This window comes from Pleurodeles waltl, chromosome 1_2 (genome assembly GCF_031143425.1).
Source record: "Pleurodeles waltl isolate 20211129_DDA chromosome 1_2, aPleWal1.hap1.20221129, whole genome shotgun sequence".
In the NCBI taxonomy this organism is placed as follows: Eukaryota; Metazoa; Chordata; class Amphibia; order Caudata; family Salamandridae; genus Pleurodeles; species Pleurodeles waltl.
Genome location: NC_090437.1, coordinates 1,090,513,226 through 1,090,537,342, shown reverse-complemented (window position 1 = coordinate 1,090,537,342; position 24,117 = coordinate 1,090,513,226). Strand labels below are relative to the sequence as shown.

The 24,117-nt window shown below is 45.5% G+C and overlaps 1 protein-coding gene across 1 annotated transcript in view; it reads right to left on the bottom strand.

Annotated features, from left to right (window-relative positions):
* SEPSECS (Sep (O-phosphoserine) tRNA:Sec (selenocysteine) tRNA synthase) overlaps positions 1-24,117 on the bottom strand; it is a 196,384-nt gene that overhangs the window by 150,108 nt on the left and 22,159 nt on the right. The window contains exon 3 of the mRNA XM_069202162.1: positions 6,362-6,480. Within this exon, the coding sequence (XP_069058263.1) occupies positions 6,362-6,480 (119 nt within the window). The remainder of the gene's footprint in view (positions 1-6,361; positions 6,481-24,117) is intronic.

Sequence of the window (24,117 nt, the reverse complement as noted above, 5' to 3'; positions counted from 1 at the left end):
GTTGTGGTCATATTATGGCGGACAAATGTTAGCTGTGGCGACGGTCTTTTGGCGGCCGTCGCCGCGGTGGTAAGCGGCACTTACCGCCAAAGTTATAATGGGGGCCTAAATGTTTTTGCAAGACTGCCATATTTTACTTGTTTGAAAGGAAAGTCATTACTTCAGGATAAACACATTGTTAGGACCAATCAGAAGGAGAATGAAAATGTCACTTACCCAGTGTACATCTGTTCGTGGCATTGGTCGCTGCAGATTCACATGTTGTGCACAGTCCGCCATCTGGTGTTGGGTCGGAGTGTTACAAGTTGTTTTTCTTCGAAGAAGTCTTTCGAGTCACGAGACCGAGGGACTCCTCCTCTTTGCTTCCATTGCGCATGGGCGTCGGCTCCATCTTAGATTGTTTTCCCCGCAGAGGGTGAGGTAGTAGTTGTGTGTGTTAGTAATAGTGCCCATGCAATGGAATGAATAAGTATGTACAAATTAAGGTTAAGTAATATATATATATACAAATATACAGATGTTGAAGATAACTTCCGACGGCTACAGGCTCCCGGGGAGGCGGGTGGGCACATGTGAATCTGCAGCGACCAATGCCACGAACAGATGTACACTGGGTAAGTGACATTTTCAGTTCGATGGCATCTGTTGCTGCAGATACACATGTTGTGCATAGACTAGTAAGCAGTTATCTCCCCAAAAGCGGTGGCTCAGCCTGTAGGAGTGGAAGTAGTCTGAAACAAAGTTCTCAGTACGGCTTGACCTACTGTGGCCTGTTGTGCGGATAGCACGTCTACACAGTAGTGTTTAGTAAATGTGTGAGGCGTGGACCATGTGGCTGCCTTACATATTTCGTGCATTGGAATATTTCCTAGGAATGCCATGGTAGCGCCTTTTTTCCTGGTTGAGTGTGCCCTTGGTGTAATGGGCAGTTGTGTTTTTGCTTTAAGATAGCAGGTTTGGATGCATTTAACTATCCATCTGGCTATACCTTGTTTTGATATTGGGTTTTCTGTATGAGGTTTTTGAAATGCAATAAACAGTTGCTTTGTTTTCCTAACCTCCTTTGTTCTGTCGATGTAGTACATTAGTGCTCTTTTGACATCTAATGTATGTAGTGCCCTTTCTGCTACTGAGTCTGGCTGTGGGAAGAACACTGGTAACTCTACCGTTTGATTTAAGTGGAACGGTGAAATAACCTTTGGTAGGAATTTAGGATTGGTTCTTAGTACAACCTTATTTTTGTGTATTTGGATAAAAGGTTCTTGTATTGTAAATGCCTGAATTTCACTTACTCTTCTTAGAGATGTGATGGCAATGAGAAATGCAACTTTCCAGGTTAAGAATTGTATTTCACAAGAATGCATGGGTTCAAAAGGTGGTCCCATGAGTCTTGTCAAGACGATGTTAAGGTTCCACGAAGGAACTGGTGGTGTTCTTGGTGGTATTATTCTTCTTAGGCCCTCCATAAATGCTTTAATGACGGGTATCCTAAACAGTGAAGTCGAATGAGTAATCTGCAGATATGCAGATATTGCTGCCAGGTGTATTTTTATGGAAGAGAAGGCTAGATTTGACTTTTGTAAGTGTAGTAAGTATCCCACTACATCTTTTGGGGATGCGTGTAATGGATGAACTTGATTATTATGGCAGTAGCAAACAAACCTTTTCCATTTGCTTGCATAGCAGTGTCTAGTGGATGGCCTTCTAGCTTGTTTTATGACTTCCATACATTCTTGAGTGAGGTTTAAATGTCCGAATTCTAGGATTTCAGGAGCCAGATTGCTAGATTGAGCGATGCTGGGTTTGGATGCCTGATCTGCTGTTTGTGTTGTGTTAACAGATCTGGCCTGTTGGGTAACTTGACGTGTGGTACTACTGACAGGTCTAGTAGTGTTGTGTACCAAGGTTGTCTTGCCCATGTTGGTGCTATTAATATGAGTTTGAGTTTGTTTTGACTCAATTTGTTTACTAGATATGGAAGGAGAGGGAGAGGGGGAAAAGCGTATGCAAATATCCCTGACCAGTTCATCCATAGGGCATTGCCTTGAGACTGTCTGTGTGGGTACCTGGATGCGAAGTCTCGGCATTTTGCGTTCTCCTTTGTGGCAAATAGGTCTATTTGCGGTGTACCCCAAATTTTGAAGTAAGTGTTTAGGATTTGGGGGTGAATCTCCCATTCGTGGACCTGTTGGTGATCTCGAGAGAGATTGTCTGCTAGTTGATTTTGGATCCCTGGAATAAACTGTGCTATTAGGCGAATGTGGTTGTGAATTGCCCATTGCCATATCTTTTGTGCTAGGAGACATAGCTGTGTCGAGTGTGTTCCCCCTTGCTTGTTTAGGTAATACATTGTTGTCATGTTGTCTGTTTTGAGAAGAACGTATTTGTGGGTTATGATGGGTTGAAATGCTTTTAGCGCCAGGAATACTGCTAGTAATTCGAGGTGATTTATATGCAGTTTTGTTTGATGTACGTCCCATTGTCCTTGGATGCTGTGGTGATCGAGGTGTGCTCCCCACCCTGTCATGGAAGCATCTGTTGTTATTACGTATTGTGGCACTGGGTCTTGGAACGGCCGCCCTTTGTTTAAATTTGTACTGTTCCACCATAGAAGCGAGATGTATGTTTGGCGGTCTATCAACACCAGATCTAGAAGGTGACCCTGTGCATGTGACCATTGTGATGCTAGGCACTGTTGTAAGGGCCTCATGTGCAGTCTTGCGTTTGGGACAATGGCTATGCATGAGGACATCATGCCTAGGAGTTTTAAAACCACTTTTGCCTGTATTTTTAGTGTTGGATACATGGCCTGTATGACCTTGTGAAAATTTTGAACCCTTTGTGGACTCGGAGTGGGTAATCCTTTTGTTGTGTTGATTACCGCTCCTAAGTAGTGCTGTATTTTGCACGGCACAATGTTTGATTTTGTGTAGTTGAGGGAGAACCCGAGTTTGTAGAGGGTTTGTATGACATACTCTGTGTGTTGTGAACACTTTGTTAGCGAGTTGGTCTTGATTAGCCAATCGTCTAGATACAGGAATACGTGTATTTGCTGCCTTCTGATGTGTGCGGCTACTACTGCTAGGCATTTGGTAAACACCCTTGGTGCGGTTGTTATACCGAACGGTAAGACTTTGAATTGATAGTGTATCCCCTTGAATACAAACCTTAGGTATTTCCTGTGCGAAGGATGTATCGGTATGTGGAAATACGCGTCTTTGAGATCTAAGGTTGTTATGTAATCTTGTTGCTTTAGCAGTGGTAACACTTCTTGTAGCGTGACCATGTGAAAGTGGTCTGATTTGATGTAGGTGTTTAGTATTCTGAGATCTAAGATTGGCCTCAGTGTTTTGTCCTTTTTGGGTATTAGAAAATACAGTGAATAGACTCCTGTGTTTATTTCTGTACATGGTACCAGTTCTATTGCTTCTTTTTGCAGTAGTGCTTGAACTTCTATTTCTAGGAGGTCTAAATGCTGTTTTGACATTTTTTGTGTTTTGGGTGGGATATTTGGAGGGATCTGTAGAAATTCTATGCAATAACCATGTTGGATAATTGCTAAGACCCAAGTGTCTGTGGTTATATTCACCCATGATTGATAAAACTGACTTAGTCTTCCCCCCACTGGTGTTATGTGGAGGGGTTGAGTGACCTGTAAGTCACTGTTTGGTTGTTGGGGTTTTGGGGCTTTGAAATTTCCCCTGGTGTCTCGGGAATTGTCCTCCTCTGTACTGGCCCCGAAAACCTCCCCTTTGGTACTGTCCCTGGTAGGTAGACGGTGTTGATTGTGAGGTGCTGGCTTGTGTGGCCTGACCCCGAAACCCTCCTCTGAATGTTGTTTTACGGAAGGTGCCGAAAGTGCCTCTGCTCTGCGGGGAGTAGAGCGCGCTATGGCCTTGGCTGTGTCAGTGTCCCTTTTCAGCTTCTAAATCGCCGTGTCAACCTCTGGTCCGAACAATAGTTGTTCGTTGAACGGCATATTGAGTACTGCTTGCTGTATTTCTGGCTTAAAGCCAGATGTGCGCAACCATGCGTGCCTTCTGATGGTAACTGCAGTGTTTGTTGTTCTTGCAGCTGTGTCCGCTGCATCCATAGAGGAGCGTATTTGGTTATTGGAGATGTTTTGTCCCTCCTCAACCACTTGTTTTGCCCGCTTCTGAAATTCCTTGGGTAGATGCTCGATGAGATGCTGCATCTCATCCCAATGGGCTCTGTCATAGCGCGCTAGGAGCGCCTGAGAGTTGGCGATGCGCCACTGGCTGGCAGCTTGAACAGCGACTCTTTTCCCAGCTGCGTCGAATTTTCGGCTTTCCTTATCCGGGGGTGGTGCATCGCCCGATGTGTGTGAATTGGCTCGTTTGCGAGCTGCTCCTACCACGACTGAGTCTGGTGGCAGTTGAGAGGTGATAAAAGCAGGGTCTGTGGGAGGTGCTTTATATTTCTTCTCAACCCTTGGAGTGATTGCTCTACTCTTGACGGGGTCTTTGAAGATTTGCTTCGCGTGCCTTAGCATTCCCGGAAGCATAGGCAGGCTTTGGTAGTTGCTATGGGTGGAGGAGAGGGTGTTAAAAAGGAAGTCATCCTCGACAGGTTCTGTGTGTAACGACACGTTGTGGAATTCTGCTGCCCTAGCTACCACCTGCGCATACGCTGTGCTGTCCTCGGGTGGTGATGGCTTGGTAGGGTATGACTCTGGGCTATTGTCTGACACTGGTGCGTCGTATAGGTCCCAAGCATCTTGGCTCATGGTGGTGTGAGCCGGTGAATGTGACGGAGTTTGTGCCGGTGATATTTGAGTTACAGGTGGAGGAGAGGGTGGCGGAGTTGCTTTCTTTGCCACCTTTGCTTGTGGTGTTAGTTGTTCAGTTTGGAACTCTAGTCTCCATTTTCTCTTGATTGGTGGAAGAGTGCTAATCTTCCCCGTTCCACTCTGGATGAAGATCCTCTTTTGTGTATGGTCTACATCAGTAGTCTGTAGCTCCTCTTCAAACCTGTGTTTACGCATTTGAGAGGACAATGAATGTTCCTCTGAATATGAGCCAGTAGTGGTTTCGGTTGCTGATTGTTTTGGCACCGAAACTGTGTCCTTTTTTGTTTTCGGCTCCGAGGCGAATCTCTTCTTTTTCGGAGTTGAGCCTTCTCGGCGTCGATCATCCTCGGTGCCGCTGTCTCTGCGTCGAGCAGCGTCGGCTCCGCCTTTTCGGCGTCGATCTTTTTCGGCAACACTTTCTCGGTCCCGAGAATGTTGCGTGCCTGTGTCTCGACCCGAGTCGGACGATCTGGGCACCGGTTCGGCCTTTTTCGGTGCCGATAGACGGTCACCTTTATGGGTTGAGCCATGGCCAGTTGGCAGTGGCGTCCCCTGGGCCTTGTCTATTTTCTTGTGCTGTGTGCTTTTCGACGTCTTACTCACAGTTTCGTCGACGTCGAATTCATCTGAGTCCGTTTCATGGATGGAGAAGGCTTCCTCCTCTTCTTGTTCCTCGAACTCTCGGTGTTCTGTCGGCGTGGACGCCATCTGTAGTCTTCTGGCTCGACGGTCACGGAGCGTTTTTCGGGACCGGAACGCACGACAGGCCTCACAAGTTTCTTCCTTGTGCTCGGGTGACAGGCACAAGTTACAGACCAAATGTTGGTCCGTATATGGATATTTATTCTGGCATTTAGGACAGAATCGGAACGGGGTCCGTTCCATCGGTGTCGATGTTACACGCGGTCGTGCCGACCAGGCCCCGACGGGGGATCGAAATTACCCCGAAGGGCTACCGGAGCTCTTCACGATTCGGTGTCGATTCTAACTATCCCGATCCCGAGCGAAACAATACCGACGTAATTTTTCGAAATTTTGACTATCTTTCCGTCCCGAAACCCGGAGCGAAAAGGAACACGTCCGAACCTGAGGGCGGAAAAAAAACAATCTAAGATGGAGCCGATGCCCATGCGCAATGGAAGCAAAGAGGAGGAGTCCCTCGGTCTCGTGACTCGAAAGACTTCTTCGAAGAAAAACAACTTGTAACACTCCGACCCAACACCAGATGGCGGACTGTGCACAACATGTGTATCTGCAGCAACAGATGCCATCGAACATGTTAATTACAGCCAAGCACAGGAAGTAACTCAGGCTGCAGGCAAGCAAGAGGACTGGCATGTTATGCTTGCAACCTGATCTACTACAGCATTCTGCCAACTTTGAACGTAAAGGCAAAATGTTAACTACACTACGCCCTCTTACCCATGCCAAAGACTCATAATAACAATGCAAAAGCTTGTCCCAAGTCGATAGATGCTTTAAGTGAATAATTATAAGGCAACAATTGGATTAATTGTCAAACAAACTTCATATATTTACAGTAAGACATACCCGACAATTTTATTATATCCAACATTATGGAATTTGTTATTTTGTTTAGCAGGCTGGACCCTGCAGCCTTTGGCTGGATAGCAGCAATATCCCCTGACCTTCCAATTCCATGTATCAACCTACACAAAAAGGCGAAGAAGAAAATATTTATTTAGCAATTCGTAAGAAAATGTGTGTTGGAATCAATTTGCATGTTATATCAATGACAACATTTCATTCAGAAACAGTTCATCCATGCATATATGATGGCATCTCTTCAGGTAAAGACAAATCCAATTCATATATAATGTTGGAAATTCATAGATAATAAAAGATAATAAAGATTGTTTCTTTTTTATTTAGGGTGAGAATGTAACTAATGAATAACTCTTGATATGCATACAATGTTTGCGAGGTGTAGACAATTTTAACCAAAGTTGAGGATGGGCCAAAAACACTAGTTTTTAACAAGGCACAGTGTCTTAGTATTCAGGTGTACATGATGGCTGACCGAAAGTCCTCTGCACAACTATGTAAAGCTGCATCTCCTTGCTCTTGTATGCTTCTGAACATCTCTCGGTCTCTTTTCCTCACTGACCTCGAAAACCCTGCCAGGTTACTCGAGGTTCTCCCTTTTACTTTTTTTCCCCTCATCAACAGCAGAGGCAAAGATCCCCTCTCATTCCAATGACCAACAGCCCCCTGTGAAGCAGTTCTCCAGTAGGAACCATTACATATGTACCTAGGACACCATAAGGTCTTTCAGGAGATTAGCAGAGAGCTTGCGAGTTTGGATTGCAGGTGATTCCGAAATGCTCGCAACAAGACCATTAAGGCATCAAAAAAGTGCAACCTGCATAATCTGCCATGCCTGGTTGAAAAGAGAATAAGCATTGGACACTTCATTCAGTACCTTTTTCAAAGATTCAGTCTGCACTGAGGAGGTTCTCTACACCGGCCTGAAGATACACAAATCTAAAGATTCAGAAGTAGAACCCCTGCTTGACCAGGCTTAACTATGGGAAAGCCTGTGGAAATGCTTTGCTATTGGACCAGTGAAAAGCTGGACTGCGCTGGAGAGCAGGAAGGACCTGATCCACGAAGATAAAGCAAAAGCCAGCTTGCCCGTAGGACCAGCATAATGACATTTTCGACTAACAGACTACCAAGGAGCAGCACATAACACAAAGCTCAACTGCCCTGAAACCACACAACATCTGTCTCAAAGAGCTGCACCGTCATTTTAATCAGCCAAGAGGGCTGCCTACTCCCTGACCCTCCTGTAACACAGTGGTGCCTGTACATACCCCATGTGCCAACCCCTAAAGTCTGGAGAAGCCTGGGCTTCAACCTCTGACCTGGCATGTAATATTGCTTGGATGGAAAAGTCCTCTGCATGGTAAGAGACCAGCACTCCTGCCTGGAGTTCCCAACTGTACTATTGTGTGAATCCCTAATGCTTATTTTGTGTCATATGCAAACACAGGTCATGTACGTGCACCATGACATAGGCCTGTCGCATGGACTGTGGTCTTGTAAGACTGGGAGGGGCGTCCAAAGCGATACACTCAATGGTGGAAAGGTTCTGTCTTCACCAAAAGTTAAGCAGCACAATAGTGGTGGTAGCAGCACACCATGTAGTGATCAGCAGTATTGAACAGGTCCTTTTGACACTGTCACTGGCATGAGGCCTACAGTTCCGCTGCTGTTTTCTTAGCTCATTCTACACCAGGTAGATGAGGAGAGCTGCACAGCTCAGGAGTAGTGACTCTAGGGAGAGTACAGTACAGGGACAGAGAAGTACTGTTCAGTGTGTGTGTGGGTAGTGCATGTACAGAGTGTTTGTGTACCTGAGGGGAATAAATTACATTTAAGATTTAGTGATGTGCAGTGTGCGCACAATGAAAGCATGTGCTGAGTGTATGTGTGCTTGACTGAAGTACAATACATGAGGAGTGAAGTGTTGTGCAGTACACACATGGTGCAAGTGTGTATGTTTGCAATTAGAACACTGTGGTACAATTCAGAAAATATACAGTACTACAGTACTGAACAATGCACACAGACTGAATGTGTGAGCTGAATGTATGTGGGTCTTTAAAGGCACAAGGTACTGCATTAACAGTGCTGGAAAATAAGTGTGCTGTAAAAGTACACTTAGCATAAGTGTGCCTGCAACGGTATATTACATGGAGGACCCTGGGTTGCATTTTTGGAAGCCCTGGACTGCCGGGTGAAGACATGAGGTTGAGAGGGAGACAACACCGTACTCTGACCCTCCCCCCCATGTAGATTTGTGTATTGCTGCATTCCTGTGAACTGGGTGGAAAACAGACAGTAGGAAAACGTAGCAGACAATTTACATTTCAAAAGACTGCTCTTTGATTCAGTGATTGATCGTAAAGAAGGGACCTGGACAAAACTAATTAGGAAAATATATAAAGCTGTTAAAGAAATCAAAGAGTGGGGCTGGGGATCTGGGATTAACCTTTTGACATACATTTCGGTGAAATCCAGGTGTGAACTCCGGTCACTCCTATGAATTGTGTTCTGGGGCAATCAGCTTTGGAGTCTTGAATGCTGTGACAGACAGCCTTTCATGAGGAAAGAAGAAAAAGTTAAGTGTTCACTTCAAAAGAAGCAGAACCTCAACATAAAAGTTCAAAGACTAAGACCCTAAATTAGATTTTGGTTCCAGGAAATGGACTATAAGAAGGGGAGGCTGATACCCCAAACATTGTCATCTGCCAAGCAGCCAGACGGGCTGTGTGAGAAGGGGAGCTCTGCAAGATTTCTACCTGTGACCAGGACTTGGGGCAAGGGCCTGCTGTCTCCCTACTGATTGAGTGGAGGGAGTGGGCGATAGAGAGGGGCATCACCCACGACACCAAGATTACCGGCCCTGGAGCACCAGTGTCTGCTTGCTTACCAAGTGCCTGCTTGCTACCAAGGCCTTTGGGCAGCCAGGCAGTTCTTCTCGGCAGGATGCAAGTTCTGGTTCAGGTTCTCTTCTCCAGGAAGTGTCTAAGTTGGTTGGGGCAGAGGCCCTGTTTAAATACCCAAATGTGTCTTTGAAGTGGGGGAGACTTCAAAGAGTGGCTTAGAAGTGCACAAGGTCCCCTTTCAGTTCAATCCTGTCTGCCAGGGTCCCAGTAGAGGGTGTAGCAGTCCTTTTTGTGTGAGGGCAGGCTACTGTCCTTTGACATTCAAGTGGCAGGCCCTCCACCCTCCCAGCCCAGGAAGACCCATTCAAAATGCAGATGTATGCGAGTGAGGCCGAGTATCCTGTGTTTGGGGTGTGTCCGAGTGAATGCACAAGGGAGCTGTCAACTGAACCCAGCCAGACGTGGATTGTAAGGCACAGGAGGATTTACGTGCAGAGAAATGCTCACGTTCTAAAAGTGGCCTTTCTAAAATAGTAATATTAAATCCAACTTCACCAGTCAGCAGGATTTTTTATCACCATTCTGGCCATACTAAATATGACCTTCCTACTCCTTTCAGATCAGCAGCTACCAGTCAAACAATATATGAGGGCAGCCCCAATGTTAGCCTATGAAGGGAGCAGGCCTCACAGCAGTGTCAAAACATATTTTGGAGTTTTACACTACCAGGACATGTAAACTACACAGGTACATGTCCTGCCTTTTGCCTACACAGCACCCTGCCCTATGGGTTACCTAGGGCATACCTTAGGGGTGACATATGTAGAAAATGGGAGTTTTAGGCTTGGCAAGTACTTTTAAATGCCGAATTGGCAGTGAAACTGTGCACACAGGCCTTGCAATGGCAGGCCCAAGACAAGATTAAGGAGCTACTTAAGTGGGTGGCACAATCAGTGCTGCAGGCCCACTAGTAGCATTTACTCTACAGGCCCTGGGGGCACATATAGTGCACTTTACTAGGGACTTATAAGTAAATTAAATATTCCAATTGGGTATGATCCAATGTTACCATATTCAAAGGGAGAAAGCATATGCACTTTAGCACTGGTTAGCAGTGGGAAAGTGCGCAGAGTGGTAAAACCAGCAAAAACAGTATCTACAAAGTGGAGGGAGATGGGTGAAAAGTTAGGGGTGACCACCCTAAGGCTGTCAGGTCTAAGAAAGATGTATTATGTGATTGAAATGAGTTGGTAAGAGGGATAAAGGCCAAGGATTTTCAGTCCCTTACCCATCTGATGGTGACAGTACGACTTAAAGAGGAGTGCTCTGATGTAAAGTGACCTTTTTGGATGGTCATCCCTCACTTTTTGCTGCTTGATGCTATTTTTATTGACCTGTCAGCGTACTGAGGCCTGCTAACCAGACCTCAGTACTTATGCTCTTTCCCTTAAACTGTATGTCGAATTGCATAGGCCAACTGGCAAAGACATTACCACCCGTGTATTTCCCTAGTAATTCCAGTGGTACCCAGGAGAAGGGTGGAAAAAGTGGTCACCAGGGCTGCAGCACTGATTGTGCCACCCTGTGTGGTCCAAGTAAACATGAGACTACAGAGCTGCCATGTCAGCCTGCATGAGCAGCCTGCTGCTCGAGGGCAACTCTGCCCACAACAGGTGCAGGAGAGTCTCTCTAATGCCCATAGTACAGGTCAGTCACCCAAAAGGCAGGCCTCCTATAGTCCATGAGGCTAGGTGCACTGTACTATAAGTGAGGACATACATGCATGAGCATATTTCACCCAGTGATAGCATTTAAAACTTAATGCTACCACGAGTAACCGGCAGTCCACAGGATAACATGGACTGATATCTGGCAGTGCCCAGATGTCCAGCTCGGTGACGGCCCGTCTGATCCCCCCCACCCCCACCCCCCGTTTGGTATCAAACAACTTTGCTTTATAACCCTGAGCATGCTGCCCATGCTCAGAATTAGCTAGCATGTGCATGGGTGGTACCCTCAGAGGGGGCCCACTCCAGCCTCTGCCACCACAGACCTGAGTCTGCCCTCCTGCTGGTTGTGCTAGCACTTCCACAGGACAGAGACAAAGGGCCTGGGCATGTAGGCATGTCACAGCTCCCTCACCCACGCCTCCCTCCCCCAGGCTGGCTAGTGTGAAAAGTTAATCAAGGCAGTGAGCCTCAAGGCTTCACTCAACTTTGAAATGCACTTACATGTCCCCCAGTGGAGGACAAAGCCCTTCCCACCCTGCCCAGTCCGGCCAGCAGGAAACAACTATTCAGGAGGTGAACACCCCCAAAAGGCTAGCCACACCTTTAGGGCAGGCTAGGGAGTCTGTACAGCCATGGAAGGGTTCTGCCATCTTGGCAAGCCTTAGGTTTAGTGGATTCTGGGTAGGAAAGTGACTCACTCCCACAGGAATAGGTCACTACAGGGCGGGCTAGCTCTGGGAACCAACAGCAGGACCTGGACTTCAGCCGCAGCGTGAAGAGAGGACACAGAAGTGACCTACAGAGACCACCACTGGAACTGAGTGACTGATGTGTGCCTGAGGTGAAAGCTTGTTAGTCCCAGTAAGAGGGACCCCAGTGGACACCGAGAAGCCAAGAACGACTTCCCGACTATAAAATGCAGGAATAAATGCTGTGCTGAAGTCAAAAGAAATACGACCAGACAGGCTCCATGTGAGTGAGTCTCAAGAACCTCTGTGCCAAGGATCCAAAGAGTGGGAGTGAGGTCCCTGCCAAGTTTCAAGCCTCTACTCCCAGCCGGACGACCTCCAGCCATCGAAGTACCAGTGGGCCATCTTTGCAGCTACGAAGGCCTGTTTGTCACCGATTGGGAAACAAACAGCCAATCGCACATCACCAACTCCAGAGCAGACCTCCAGCATAGAGGCAGACATCGGCAACGACCCCTCTCCTGTCGTTCTGCATCCTGAAGAGAGTGACCTCGAGAGGAGCAGCAACTCATCTTTGGCACGACCAGCTCCAGTGATTAACAGCTAGAAGCTACCTCTGCACCCAGAACCACTGGATGTGGTGGCGAAGTTCCAACTGTTGATTCCTGGTCCTGGCCCCACAAAAACCTCTACATCCAAAGAGCAGCGCATGTGTCCACCCCTACGTACCGGTTTGCCAAGTGGGGCAAACGCACCAGCAGCCGCAGACCCGTCCGCACTAAGGTCAGCCAAAGCACCTCTGCACCTGGACTCCCTGGGCAAGGTAATAGGAAACTGACTGTTGCCTCTTGGCCTAGGGCCCCGCAGAACCTTAAGTCTAGGTGGGCTCCCTGGAACTCACCATGCAAGTGCCCGAGTGCACACTTTGATTTTCTCTACTGACCTCAATGCAAGCCATTTAAACAGTAAAAATTCCCTATTTTTCTTAAGCTCCTAAAATTCATAACTCCGGATGTGTTTAACTTAAAAAGTTCATTTTGGTGTCTAAATTTATATAAAATAAGCTTTATTCTTCTAAACTGGATTTGGAGTCGTGTCATTTACTTATCATTCATGTTGATATTGTGAAATGCTTTACACATACTCCTCTAAATAGCCTTGCTGCTCTTTGCCATACTACCAAGACAGAGCTAAGTTTTACTAGTATGATCCCAAGGTTCACTACTAGGTAGCATGCTAATATTATATTGTAAGACTCCCCAGTCATACCACATAATACCTTGCTACAGCTCTATCCCATTTAGGCAACACCTGTCTTCTCTATCAGAGAAATCCAAAAACCCTTGCAGTGTTAGCTGATAAATGGTTAATTATAAGGGTTCACAAAGGGCTGAGAGGCACGGTTTCAAGCCAAAGGAAGAGGAGAACTCTCCACAGATGGGTTCCAAACCAGAAAGTAAGGGCCAAGGTAATACTCATCGGACGAGTGAAGGGCCCAGGAAACAAAGCAATTGTAATCATTTGTCCAGGAAGGAGTATCATGAGGAGGGAAGGCAAGGAAGTCCTTCTAAGTCCAAGGTGGTGACTTGTTTTAAGTGCCACAAGGTGGGACATTACAAGAGAGATTGTCAAGAGAAGAAATTTGGCTCAGCGACACCCATGTCTAACATGCTTGCAAGCATGTTACACGTGGGTGAAGGTATCCGAAAGGGATTGGTAGCACTCAACCTATGGCTAAGCCAAGCTAAGCCTAAGCTATAGGCATTTGGAAGAGGGACCGAGATGTTTTGAAACTGTGAGGGATAGCCTTTCTAACATGGACTGAGAGGAAGTACCTTAAGCCTGATCAGGGTTGAGACTGAGCTCAATGGCAAGGCTGCCATGATTGATGTAGGGGTAAGGGAAAAGAAACAAACTGGATATCTCATGTGAAATGATTTGATTGCACCTGGCACCACCAGGATTGGAAGCGTTTATGGCTTGTGCAACATCAGCCATGTTGATCAGAGCACAGGTTGCACATCAGTCTCCAGGAAAGGGTGGGATCATCTTTGTTTTCCAGGGACCAGTACAAGGTCATTTGCAGGAAAGGGCAGACTCTGGGAAGCCAGTGGCATGTGGAGGTCATCACTTCTGCTTCAGAGGGAGAGGAGTACGAGGCTCCCAAAGCAGACCATTTGCTGGAGTCTGGATCGCTTACACAGCTGCAGGGTTTGTTTGCTTCTGGAATGCCAAACTGAGATTTCCAAAAGGCACAGGAAAATCTGCCCTACACTTGTGGGACTTCAAAAGGAAGCCCAGGAACATGTCAGCAAAGGAGTGGTCAGGAAACACTATGTTGGCTGGGATGATAGTCTACTCTGTAGTGAACTAGTAAATCCTGAGCCAAGAACTAGTGGTTCCGTAAGTGCACAGGAAATTAATGTTGTTATTGGCCCATGAGGTGCCCTTAGCAGGGCACTAAGGAATAAAAAGAAAAAAAAACGAGAGGTTGGACCCACTGTTGTACTGGCCGAGGATGCACAGACAGAGCAGTTCTGTGGAACCTGTCCAGGTGTTCCATTTGAGTGGGTGGGAGTAGGCATTGTTGGTCCATTTGAACCCCCGTCACAGTCAGGCAACAAGTACATCTTGGTTGTTGTAAATCATGCCACCAAGTACTTTGAAGCTGTACCTCTGAGAAGCACAACTGCAAAGGTCACAATAAGAGCTCTCCTAGGGATTTTTTCTAGGGTCAGACTTCCAGTGATAGTAATTTGAGACTAGGGAACAGATTTCATCTCTTCTTATATGAGACAGATGTGGGAGCAAGCTGGTGTGACATACCACTTCATCAGCATGCCACCCACAAACTAATTGTTTGGTGGACCGTTTTAACAAAACACAAATGAGCATGACGGAAACTCTGCCAGTGACCCTCAGAAGGCAGTGGGATCTTCTCCTGCCATGTCTCTTTTTTGCCTACCCAAGATACTCTGCAGAAGGTAATAGGGCTCAGTACCTCTGAATTGACACCTGATGCAGGGTCCACTCACCTTAGTAAAAGAAGGGTGGGAAGGAACCGCAGAGTCTCCACAGTAGATTGTGGTGAACTATGTGACTGGCCCCAGGAAGCTGGTACCGCAATACAAGAGTCAGACAAAGGAAAACATTTAGGTTAGCAAAGCGCTGATGAAGGAATGGTATGACCAGAAAGCTACACTAACTGGGTATCACAAAGGTCAGGAGGTGTTGATACTGAAAATTATTTGTCCCAGGGCTTTAGAGGACAAATGGTGTGGGCCATAAAAAGTAGTTCAAATAGTGTCTTAAGTTATCTACCTGGTGAACTCAGGTGCCACAAGGGAACCCAAGAGGGTGTTCTGTGTAAACAGGCTGAAGCCTTACCTCTGCAGAGACTGCACAGTGAAGGTCATTGTTATGGCAGAGGAAGTAGAGGTAGACAGTAAGCCTCTTCCTGATTTGATGCATAGTGACATGAAGAATGACACATTGAGGGGGGTTCGATTAGCTCCAGAGTTAACGTCTGAGCAACAGAGAGTGTGCAGAGAGGAGTTGGGATGGTTTGCCAAACTTTTCTCGCTGACACCAGGTTTGGCATGTCTGTGCCAGTGAAGGACAGGATGTACCTGTCCAGGGTTGCATTAAGGTATAAGTTGCTGAGATACGGGACCTGGGAGTCATTGGGAGATCCTAATGCCCATGTGCAGTGTAAGCTCAGTGACCCTCTATGTTAGGAGGGGGCCACCAGAGATTGACTCGTGAGGTAAGATCCACGCAGGACTGGACAAACCCACACTGCTGCACCATAATGACCCCATATGCCAGAGGGGCCACTAGTAACGATAGTCCTTCTAAAAGAACAAAAACTGGTAGCCATCTTGGTGTGGGCACCTGCACCAAGATAGTCTGTACCCTTACTGTCAAGTACCATGGCAACCCCGTATGCCAGTAGGGGTTAGCGGTACCAACGTCACCGAGGGATTCAGGTTGCTTCAAGAAGAGACTGAGGCTTTGTTTGGCACTTGGCCCTGCACCGAGAGGGAACTGTTATGATCACTGAGTACTGCCAAGGACAATGTTGCACCCTCCCTGGGCTCCAGTCAGGAGTTGATGAAAGGATCCCCCCCCCGCCCTCTGCTGGGTAAAGACAACTTACCATGTCTTTGCAAACTGAGAGCTGTTCCAACTGAGAAGAACTCTGGCTGCGCCGTTCATAAGAGAGCGCCTGCAGTGCTGTGAGCTGCCGCCTAGGCCACAATCAACCAGACTTCTTCAAGCAGAGTCTGACTAGCGGATGCTTGCGCTGAGGGCACCTGCTGCACCACTAAACTCTTTCTGGCTGCAAGAACATGTAAGACATGGACTGGGTCAGCTGGGCCGCGGGGGAAAATCGCTGCTAACGGTGCTGCAGCACCATAAATACTTTTGGCTAAAACCTGAAGAGTCAAAGAGGACCTCTTGAATATGGCCAATTAGTGAGGCAATTAATTCCCTGAATGTGGCCACCAGTAAATGGAGAATAACCCCAACAAGTTACATGAAGAAGGGTTGGACAAGGACTTGATTGACAACTACTAGAGTCCTAACCTCAAAGGGGGGGGGGGGGGGGGGGGGGGGGAACAGCGTTCTTGCTTCTGCATTTCACATAACTTTGAATGTGCAGAGTCAGAAATAAAATACTTCTATTTTGTATGGAAGCAAGTATTTGACCGTTCAGTGATTTCTTGTTTGTACTGTTTGCACTCTGGCTTATGAATTGTGTTCACTGACCTGTACCTACTTCTCCCCTCAGGGACCTTTGACAGCTTGACCACAGCTTCTACTCAGAGTTCAGTGCAAAAGGGGTATTCGGCCCAGTTGCTCGGATCAATAGTAGGTCAGGCCACGGTGCATCAGAAGTAGAAGGCCTCAACCGCCATGGCTGGGCCCAGTACACCTGCCTGCCCTGTGGCTCTCTGAAAAGGGTTCTGACACAGGTCTAATGATGAGTGAGAGGTGTGGAAAGAAGGTTATGGATGGGAGCTAGAGGAACACCAGTGTGAAGACCGTGCTGGAAGAGAATCAGGGTGAGGAGGACGATTAAAAAACAGCTACAGCAGGAATCAGTAAGATGAAGATGTCAGGATAACACAAGGGGATGAACCTGATAAAGGGAAGATGCCAACAACCAAGAGACATCCCTGACAGAGAGCATGAGCCCAGTCACCCCTGACCCCCAGGAGAGAGGTGCTGGGGCTCTTCACACCAAGGTGCATGAGGCAAACTCTGGATGTGGAGGCAAGTACTGGGGAGTTGGTTGTCACCCTTCACAAATAGGTAGTCAACTGGGGAAGAGAACACTCATTTCACATTTGCATAGAGTTTTGGCACGTTGAACTGGTTAAGATTTACAGGCACAAGTTGTGGGACAGTCTAACAGACATGGGTGAGGCGATGTTCACAGCAGGGATCCCGTAACCAAATTGTGTAGCAAATATGTTTTATTCACTTGCTCTGAGGGACTCTGCAAGACACCTCCTGAAGGTGGTCACTTGAACACAGGACCTAGAAGAAATCTGATTTGTGGAAAGAAGGAGGCCAATACACAGACCCAGAGAACGAACTGCGAAAGAAGGCTGTTTGATTTAAAAGGCTGGGGCATTAGGCTTGAAGACATAGAAAGCTCACAACTAATTACAATTTTGCCACTACCTACTAAATATACAATTTAATTTCTGGCACACAGACTCAAGTACCTCATTATTAGCTGGAACAGATCTCCTCACAGAACAAGTCAGTCCTGGCTTCATTTTCTGTAGTAGTCATCTTTTTCTGGGTGAGACTTTCTTCCAGGAACACACTGGGGCTGGGGTTGGAGTTTGGGTTTACCGCCTAGGAAGCCTCTGCTTCTGAAAGGCTAGGCACACTTTCTCTGGGGACAGGCCTACTTCTAAACACTTCAGGCAAACCCTCATCTTCTTCAGCACAAAGTGCAGTCATCGGAGTATGAATCGTGAATTCTGAAAGACTGGCTGTCAGAAACCAGCACAAGTCACAGCAGCTCCAGCAGCAGGGCAGCTTGGCCAAGGAAGCAAGTACTCTGAGGAATACTCACTTTCTTGGTCAAGAGGAAACTGGAACAAATTGAGGTGCCTGGGATCCAACTTTTATATATATCTTCCAAACAGGGGATGTTGATCCACTGTCTAAGGTTTCAGAATTGGTTTGGATTGTTTCTCTCATGCAGCTTTCCTGACAGCCTGTGAACAAAGTGATGGCTCTCAGCAGGCAGCAATGGGGTGGTTCCAAGCAGGAGAATCAAAAACTTAGGCATTTGTGAAGAAGTAACAAAAGGGAGGGCCTTGCCTAGAAACTTCCTTACTCCTTACGCAGAACAGAAACGCTAGTCCTACCCCTTACCTTTATTTTCTACCAAATGTTAGCACTCCAGAAGAACTAATTGGCAGACTTTTGCAAGCAAGACCCTTACTGAATTTCTGATGGAACCAGTTTGCAGTATTTTGTCTCTATCGTTTAACCAAATTAATACTTGTAATGCACTTCCTGTCTGGGGAAGCTGTCCTCTTACTCCATCTTGTACCAAGGTTAATCAGTGGCATCCATAGTCTCAGGCATGCATAAATACAAACCTGCTACTAAATATGAGATACACATTCAACGCACACAAGTGCAAGGTTCTGTGGATTCACACAACAGGAGAACTTTACATGAGAGAAGTCAGTAGACAACATCCTCTCTGACATAAAAGTAAAATGTCTGGTCACACTAAGGTTTCACAAAACATAGTAGGCTACCAACACCACTATTTATCTCACCCCCGGGAATGGACATTATTTTGTTCGCCATTTGAAGGCATGCTTGCTGCACCCCTCTAGGTCACAGAATAAATTCTGGACTTGTCATTACCAGGCATCAGCGCAAACACTAGATAAGTAAGTACATTGTTAACTGTTCAGTAAATTCAAAACTTAGCAGAGGTACAGTCAGTGCAATACACATCAAATAATTAAAACAATGTTTGCGGGAGCATGGCAAACAACTACAAACATCATGTAAGTTAAAAACCTCAAACTATTCTGAGTGAGGATGAAAAGTAAAATACTAGCAAACGTGCAATATACAAGGAGCAGCGAAACAACACCTTTGTTTGGTTCATGTGTGGGATAGCAACAGGGATAAGAGCAGGGTAGCAGCAGGGTGCAACACCAAAACTTAGAGAAAGCAAGTGAAATTATCTCAAACCAGATTAGGTGCCACATTATAATAGGTTAGTGCACTTTGGAATTATCCTTCCTTTAACAGTGAATAAAGTGCCTGATGTAAAGTGCAGAGTGCAGGATAACAGCAGAATTGTGACAGAATGACGACAGCTAAACTGAGGTAGTGCGGAGGTGAAAGTGCAGAGTCAAGGACAAGGTAAGCAGAACAAGACCATGTTAGACAAGCTTGATGAAAAAGTGACTAGAACCAAGGTGCAAAGCAAAAACAAACACTAAACCACAACAATATTGAAATGCAGCTAAATGAAACAGGCCAATGGTAGAACAGCCTTGCAGGATACAGAATTGAGCAGCAAGTCAGTTTTAAAATCCAACTTTCAAGGAGGCCTTGTTGTTGGCAGTTTCACTGCAGCGGCTTGGAAGAATTTGACAATTTTAACATTTAGCATAGTATTTTCAGAGTTCAGACCTGCAAATACAGCTTGACGGCAGGTTTACATCCCCAGTAGACCTTTTCTTAATTGTAGCAGGGAAGGACAGATGAACAGAATGTGATGGTTAGAAACCGAGACTTTAGTCACATCAGATAGGTGCAAGTAATGTAAAGTATTGCTGCTGTTTCCGTGGTTCCTAGGAATTGATTACTGCACAGACGCGACAGCCTGGTCAGAGCAGCCATGTTGTCTATACTTGAGAGCTTTTTTGCAGTAATTGAGAGTTCCTGAATGCCGACTGCAGGAGATTTTTCCCTATGCTTCTCTAAGCGAAAATTGGCTGAGCTTTTCTTGAAGGTGGCAATGATAGGTGGAAGCAGAATCTGAGCAGCTTAGATCTCGCCAGACTAAACCATTCATGCTGCCTAGTGGGGATAAGACTGAGTCTGTGGCAGAAATTTTAAAAAGAGCTGCTTCTGGCTCTGGTCTTTTTTGTGAGACTGAATTCAGGCCTTACTTTTGCAGGCAATGCTGTTTTTGGCAGATGAAATGCTGCTTTACAAATTCTAGTGATTATCTTGTCTAGTAAGGTAGCCTCTGTGCCTATAGTAATTTCTCTCCCACAAGTTAGTTTTGATGTTAAGTTGGCTTTCATCAACTGAAGTAGAGGCTGTAGGCTCAGACCACGTAGTTTCTGAGAAGAGACATGAAGCCAAACATGAGGCTATTGCCTTTGGTTTTCAAGGAATTCTAGTAGGCATTAAAAGTGCCTTTGCTGTCAAGATGAATGCCCCAGTATGTAGATGCCACTTTCCATGTTCTATGATTTTCTTTCAAAGGATGACAGTCTTGGTTTTAGTGGGATTTATTTCAAGGCTGGTCTTGCCAATGCAGAGATGAAGAGTCGATAGTTGTCGCTGTAGACCGATTTAACGTTGACCTCCCAGTTTAGGGGGGTGGCAACTGACTTCATCTAGGGCCTCCGTCAGATCGGCAATGTACAGATCAAATAGCAGAGGCCCTAACACGCATCCTTGCCAAACTCGGTGCCTGTGGGAAATCTTCTGTAAGATGTGCTTGTCATCCTCCAGCTTTACCCGTGAGATGCCCGTCATCCTCCAGCTTTACCCGCACCAATGTGTTTGAGTAGAGCTGTTCAATACTTCTCAGTAGGTTTGACGGAAGACCCCCAACCCCGTAATTTGCGCCACAAGGATTCACTGGAAATGTGATCAAAAGTGGCTTTAAAATCTATGAAAAATAAGTAATGCACAGAACTGTTCCAGATTGCCTTATCGCGCATCAGGGACAGCACCATTTAGTATTTGTGGAGGTACCGCAGCTGTCTCTAAAACCACACTGGTTTCTGGAATATGCTTCACTTCAAAATTGAACTTGTGCATTCTTGCTACCAATCTAATCTGGGACTAGCTTTTCCTAAATCGTGTTCGGTAACCAGTGACAATAATGGTTTATGATCCGTTTTTAAGCAGAACTTTCATCCACACAAATATTTAGAAAATTGCCTTGTTGCCCATGCACATGCTAAAGCTTCACGCAATTGTGCTATAATTACGTTCCGCATCAGAAAAAGGCATCAACAAAGAGTTTCTGGTGCTAAAATCACCATCTTCCCAGCTTCCAGGAACAAGCAGACTTGAATCAGAAAACCTCATTTTTCAACACAATGTTGGCATTTGACTGGGACATACCCCATTTTTACTATTTTTTTGTGCTTTCAGCCTCCTTTCAGTTAGTGACAGAAATGGGTGTGAAACCAATGCTAAACATTTCTGGAAGGTAGACAAAATTCCGAAAGCCGCAAGTGGTAGTTTGGGTATATCCTACAAGGGTTTCCTACAGAGAATAACAGCTGAAATAAAAAAATATTGAAATTCAGGTGAAAAAAACAGCCATTTTTCTCCACGTTTTACTCAAACTTTTTCCTGCAATGTCAGATTTTTTAAAGCAATATACTGTTATGTCTGCTGGACTCCTCTAGTTGTGGGGATATAGAGGGCTTGTAGGTTCATCAAGAACCCTAGGTATCCAGAGCCAATAAAGGAGTTGCACCTTGCAATAGGTTTTCATTCTATACTGGGTATACAGCAATTCATTTGCTGAAATTTTAAAACTGAAACATAGGTATCAAGAAAACCTTTGTATTTCCAAAATGGGCACAAGATAAGGTGTTGAGAAGCAGTGGTTATTTGCACATCTCTGAATTCCAGGGTGTCCATACTAACATGTGAATTACAGGGCATTTCTAAAATAGACTTTTTTTATTTTATTTTTTACACACTGTCTTACATTTGGAAGGAAAAATGTAGAAAAAGACAAGGGGCAATAACAATTGTTTTGCTATTCTGTGTTCCCCCAAGTCTCCCGATAAAAATGGTACCTCACTTGTGTGGTTAGTACTAATGTTCGCGGCAGGAAACGCAACATGGACACATCACATTTTTACAATGAAATCTCACGTTCTTTTTGCAAAGTGCCTAGCTGTAAATTTTGGCCTCTAGCTCTGCCGGCACCTAGGGAAATCTACCAAACCTGTGCATTTCTGAAAACTAGACACGTAGGGGAATCCAAGATGGGGTAACTTGTGGGGCTCTCACCAGGTTCTATTACCCGGAATCCTTTGCAAACCTCAAAATGTGGCCCAAAAATAAAAAATAAATAAACACTTTTTCCTTACATTTCGGTGACATAAAGTTCTGGAATCTGAGAGGAGCCACAAATTTCCTTCTACCCAGCATTCCTCCAAGACTCCAGATAAAAATGGTACCTCACTTGTGTGGGTAAGCCTAGCGCCCCCGACAGGAAAAGCCCCAAAACACAATGTGGACACATCAAAATGATCAAATACAAAACTACCTGTTTTTGCAAGGGGAGGGTGGGTTGGGGGGTCATCTGCGTTTTTGGTCCTGGGCTCAGCAGCCATCTAGGGAAACCTACCAAACACAGACATTCCTGAAAACTAGACACCCGAGGGAGTCCAGGGTGGTGTGACTTGCGTGGATACCCCAATGTTTTCTTACCCAGAATCCTCAGCAAACCTCAAATTTAGCACACACAAAAAAAATATCACATTTCCCCCACATTTCTCTGTGGGATCACCACACCAGGACAAGTTTCCTACCACCCAATGGTCCCATCAGTCTCCCTGTAAAAATGATACCTCACTTGTGTAGGTGGGCCAAGTGCCTGTGACAGGGAGGAGCCAAAAACATGTTGAAATTGAGGGGGAACCAAAGCGGGTCCAAAAGGGCAGTTGGGAAAAAAACATTTTTAGGCTAACAAGTGCAGCAGAATGTTTATCGGTATAGATGAGACAATGTTGGTTGGTAGGAATTTTCAGCATTCCTGCAGATTCCGGAAGGTTCCATCACAAAAATGTGGGAAAAATGTGTGATTTCCAGCAAAGCTGGAGGTTTGCAGGGCATCGTGGGTAAGAAAATGGTGTGGGGTTCATGTGAAGCACACCACCCTGGAATCAACCAGATGTTTCGTTTTCAGATGTGTCAGAAATGGACTAAAAATAATTTGCGCCTCCCCCGGGCCACGCCCCTCTCTTCAATTAACAAAAAAAAAAAAATTAAAAACCCTGGTGTCTAGTGGGCATTTCTGCTGGCCGATCACATTGCGTTTCCTCTCCTTTCATGCGTTTCCTCTCCTTTCATGCCTTTCTCGACCCTCCAAAAGCATTTCTCTTCCAATCCACGCTGAAAGCTTGGGGCAGGCCTCTGATGAGGACATCGTGCGCGATCGCGCGCTGACGTCATGAGACGCCACGGGGGGGTTGTGTTGATTCGGGGCTGGAAGGGGAAGCGATCACAGTCAATGGCTATCAAGTAACTATCAACGTTTTTTAACCAATGCACCCATTCATATTTTCTAACTCCTGGTTCAGCTGAAAATGGTGGAGGAAAATTAGCATTCCTCATTTTATATGAATATAGATGAGTTGATATTCATTATTAACTGTTAATGCTGAGTTGCAATTGTATAATTTAAATAACAACAATAACAGGTGAAGCGTGCCCGCCTCTGTGTCCTTGCTGTATTAAGAACAAAATAAGAACAAGAACAAGCAATTATTGAAAGCCATCATTGTATGTTCATGGATATTGAAATATTACTCTCAAAATATGGGCACTATAATCACTATTGAGATTTTCTATAGCTGGTTGAGCTTGTTTCTTAGTCTGAGATCTGAAAATGTAATCACACGTGCGTTTGTAACGTAGAACAGAATGAACACAAGAGGGATGCACAAGCTGGCGCTTCAAGATGCACGAGAGTGGCCAGTGGTAAGTACAATTGGCGAAAATAAAAAGTTGTATTGTTTGTTGTTGCCATGGAATCAATTTAATTAAGTATTATGGCCAGCCATTTATTGTGTAACACTGAATGATGGATTTATTTGGAGGACTGCCATTGGGATCTCACTTGATAAAGTAGCCTTGGAAGCTTCAGCTTCTGAGGTAAGATTAGAAATGCATTTATATTAATATATTTAAGGCAAAGTAACTAGTTCTGCATATTACTGATCTACGAATTGAAGATCTGAAAGTGCTACATCTATGTTTATTCAGCGACCAGTAAATTAGGTTGAGCATTTAGTTACCTGTCATGAGAAATCCTTCTAGCCTCTTACAATTCTGAAAAATGCTAACGGTGCATTCCTTTAAGAGGCATTACCCTCCAAGCAGTAGGTTTCATCTGCTACTCACCTTGATAATTAAATTATTATTCTCAGCTCACTGCCTTCTTTCAGCACTCCAATGCTTTGCAGCTATTTTTGTGCTAAACT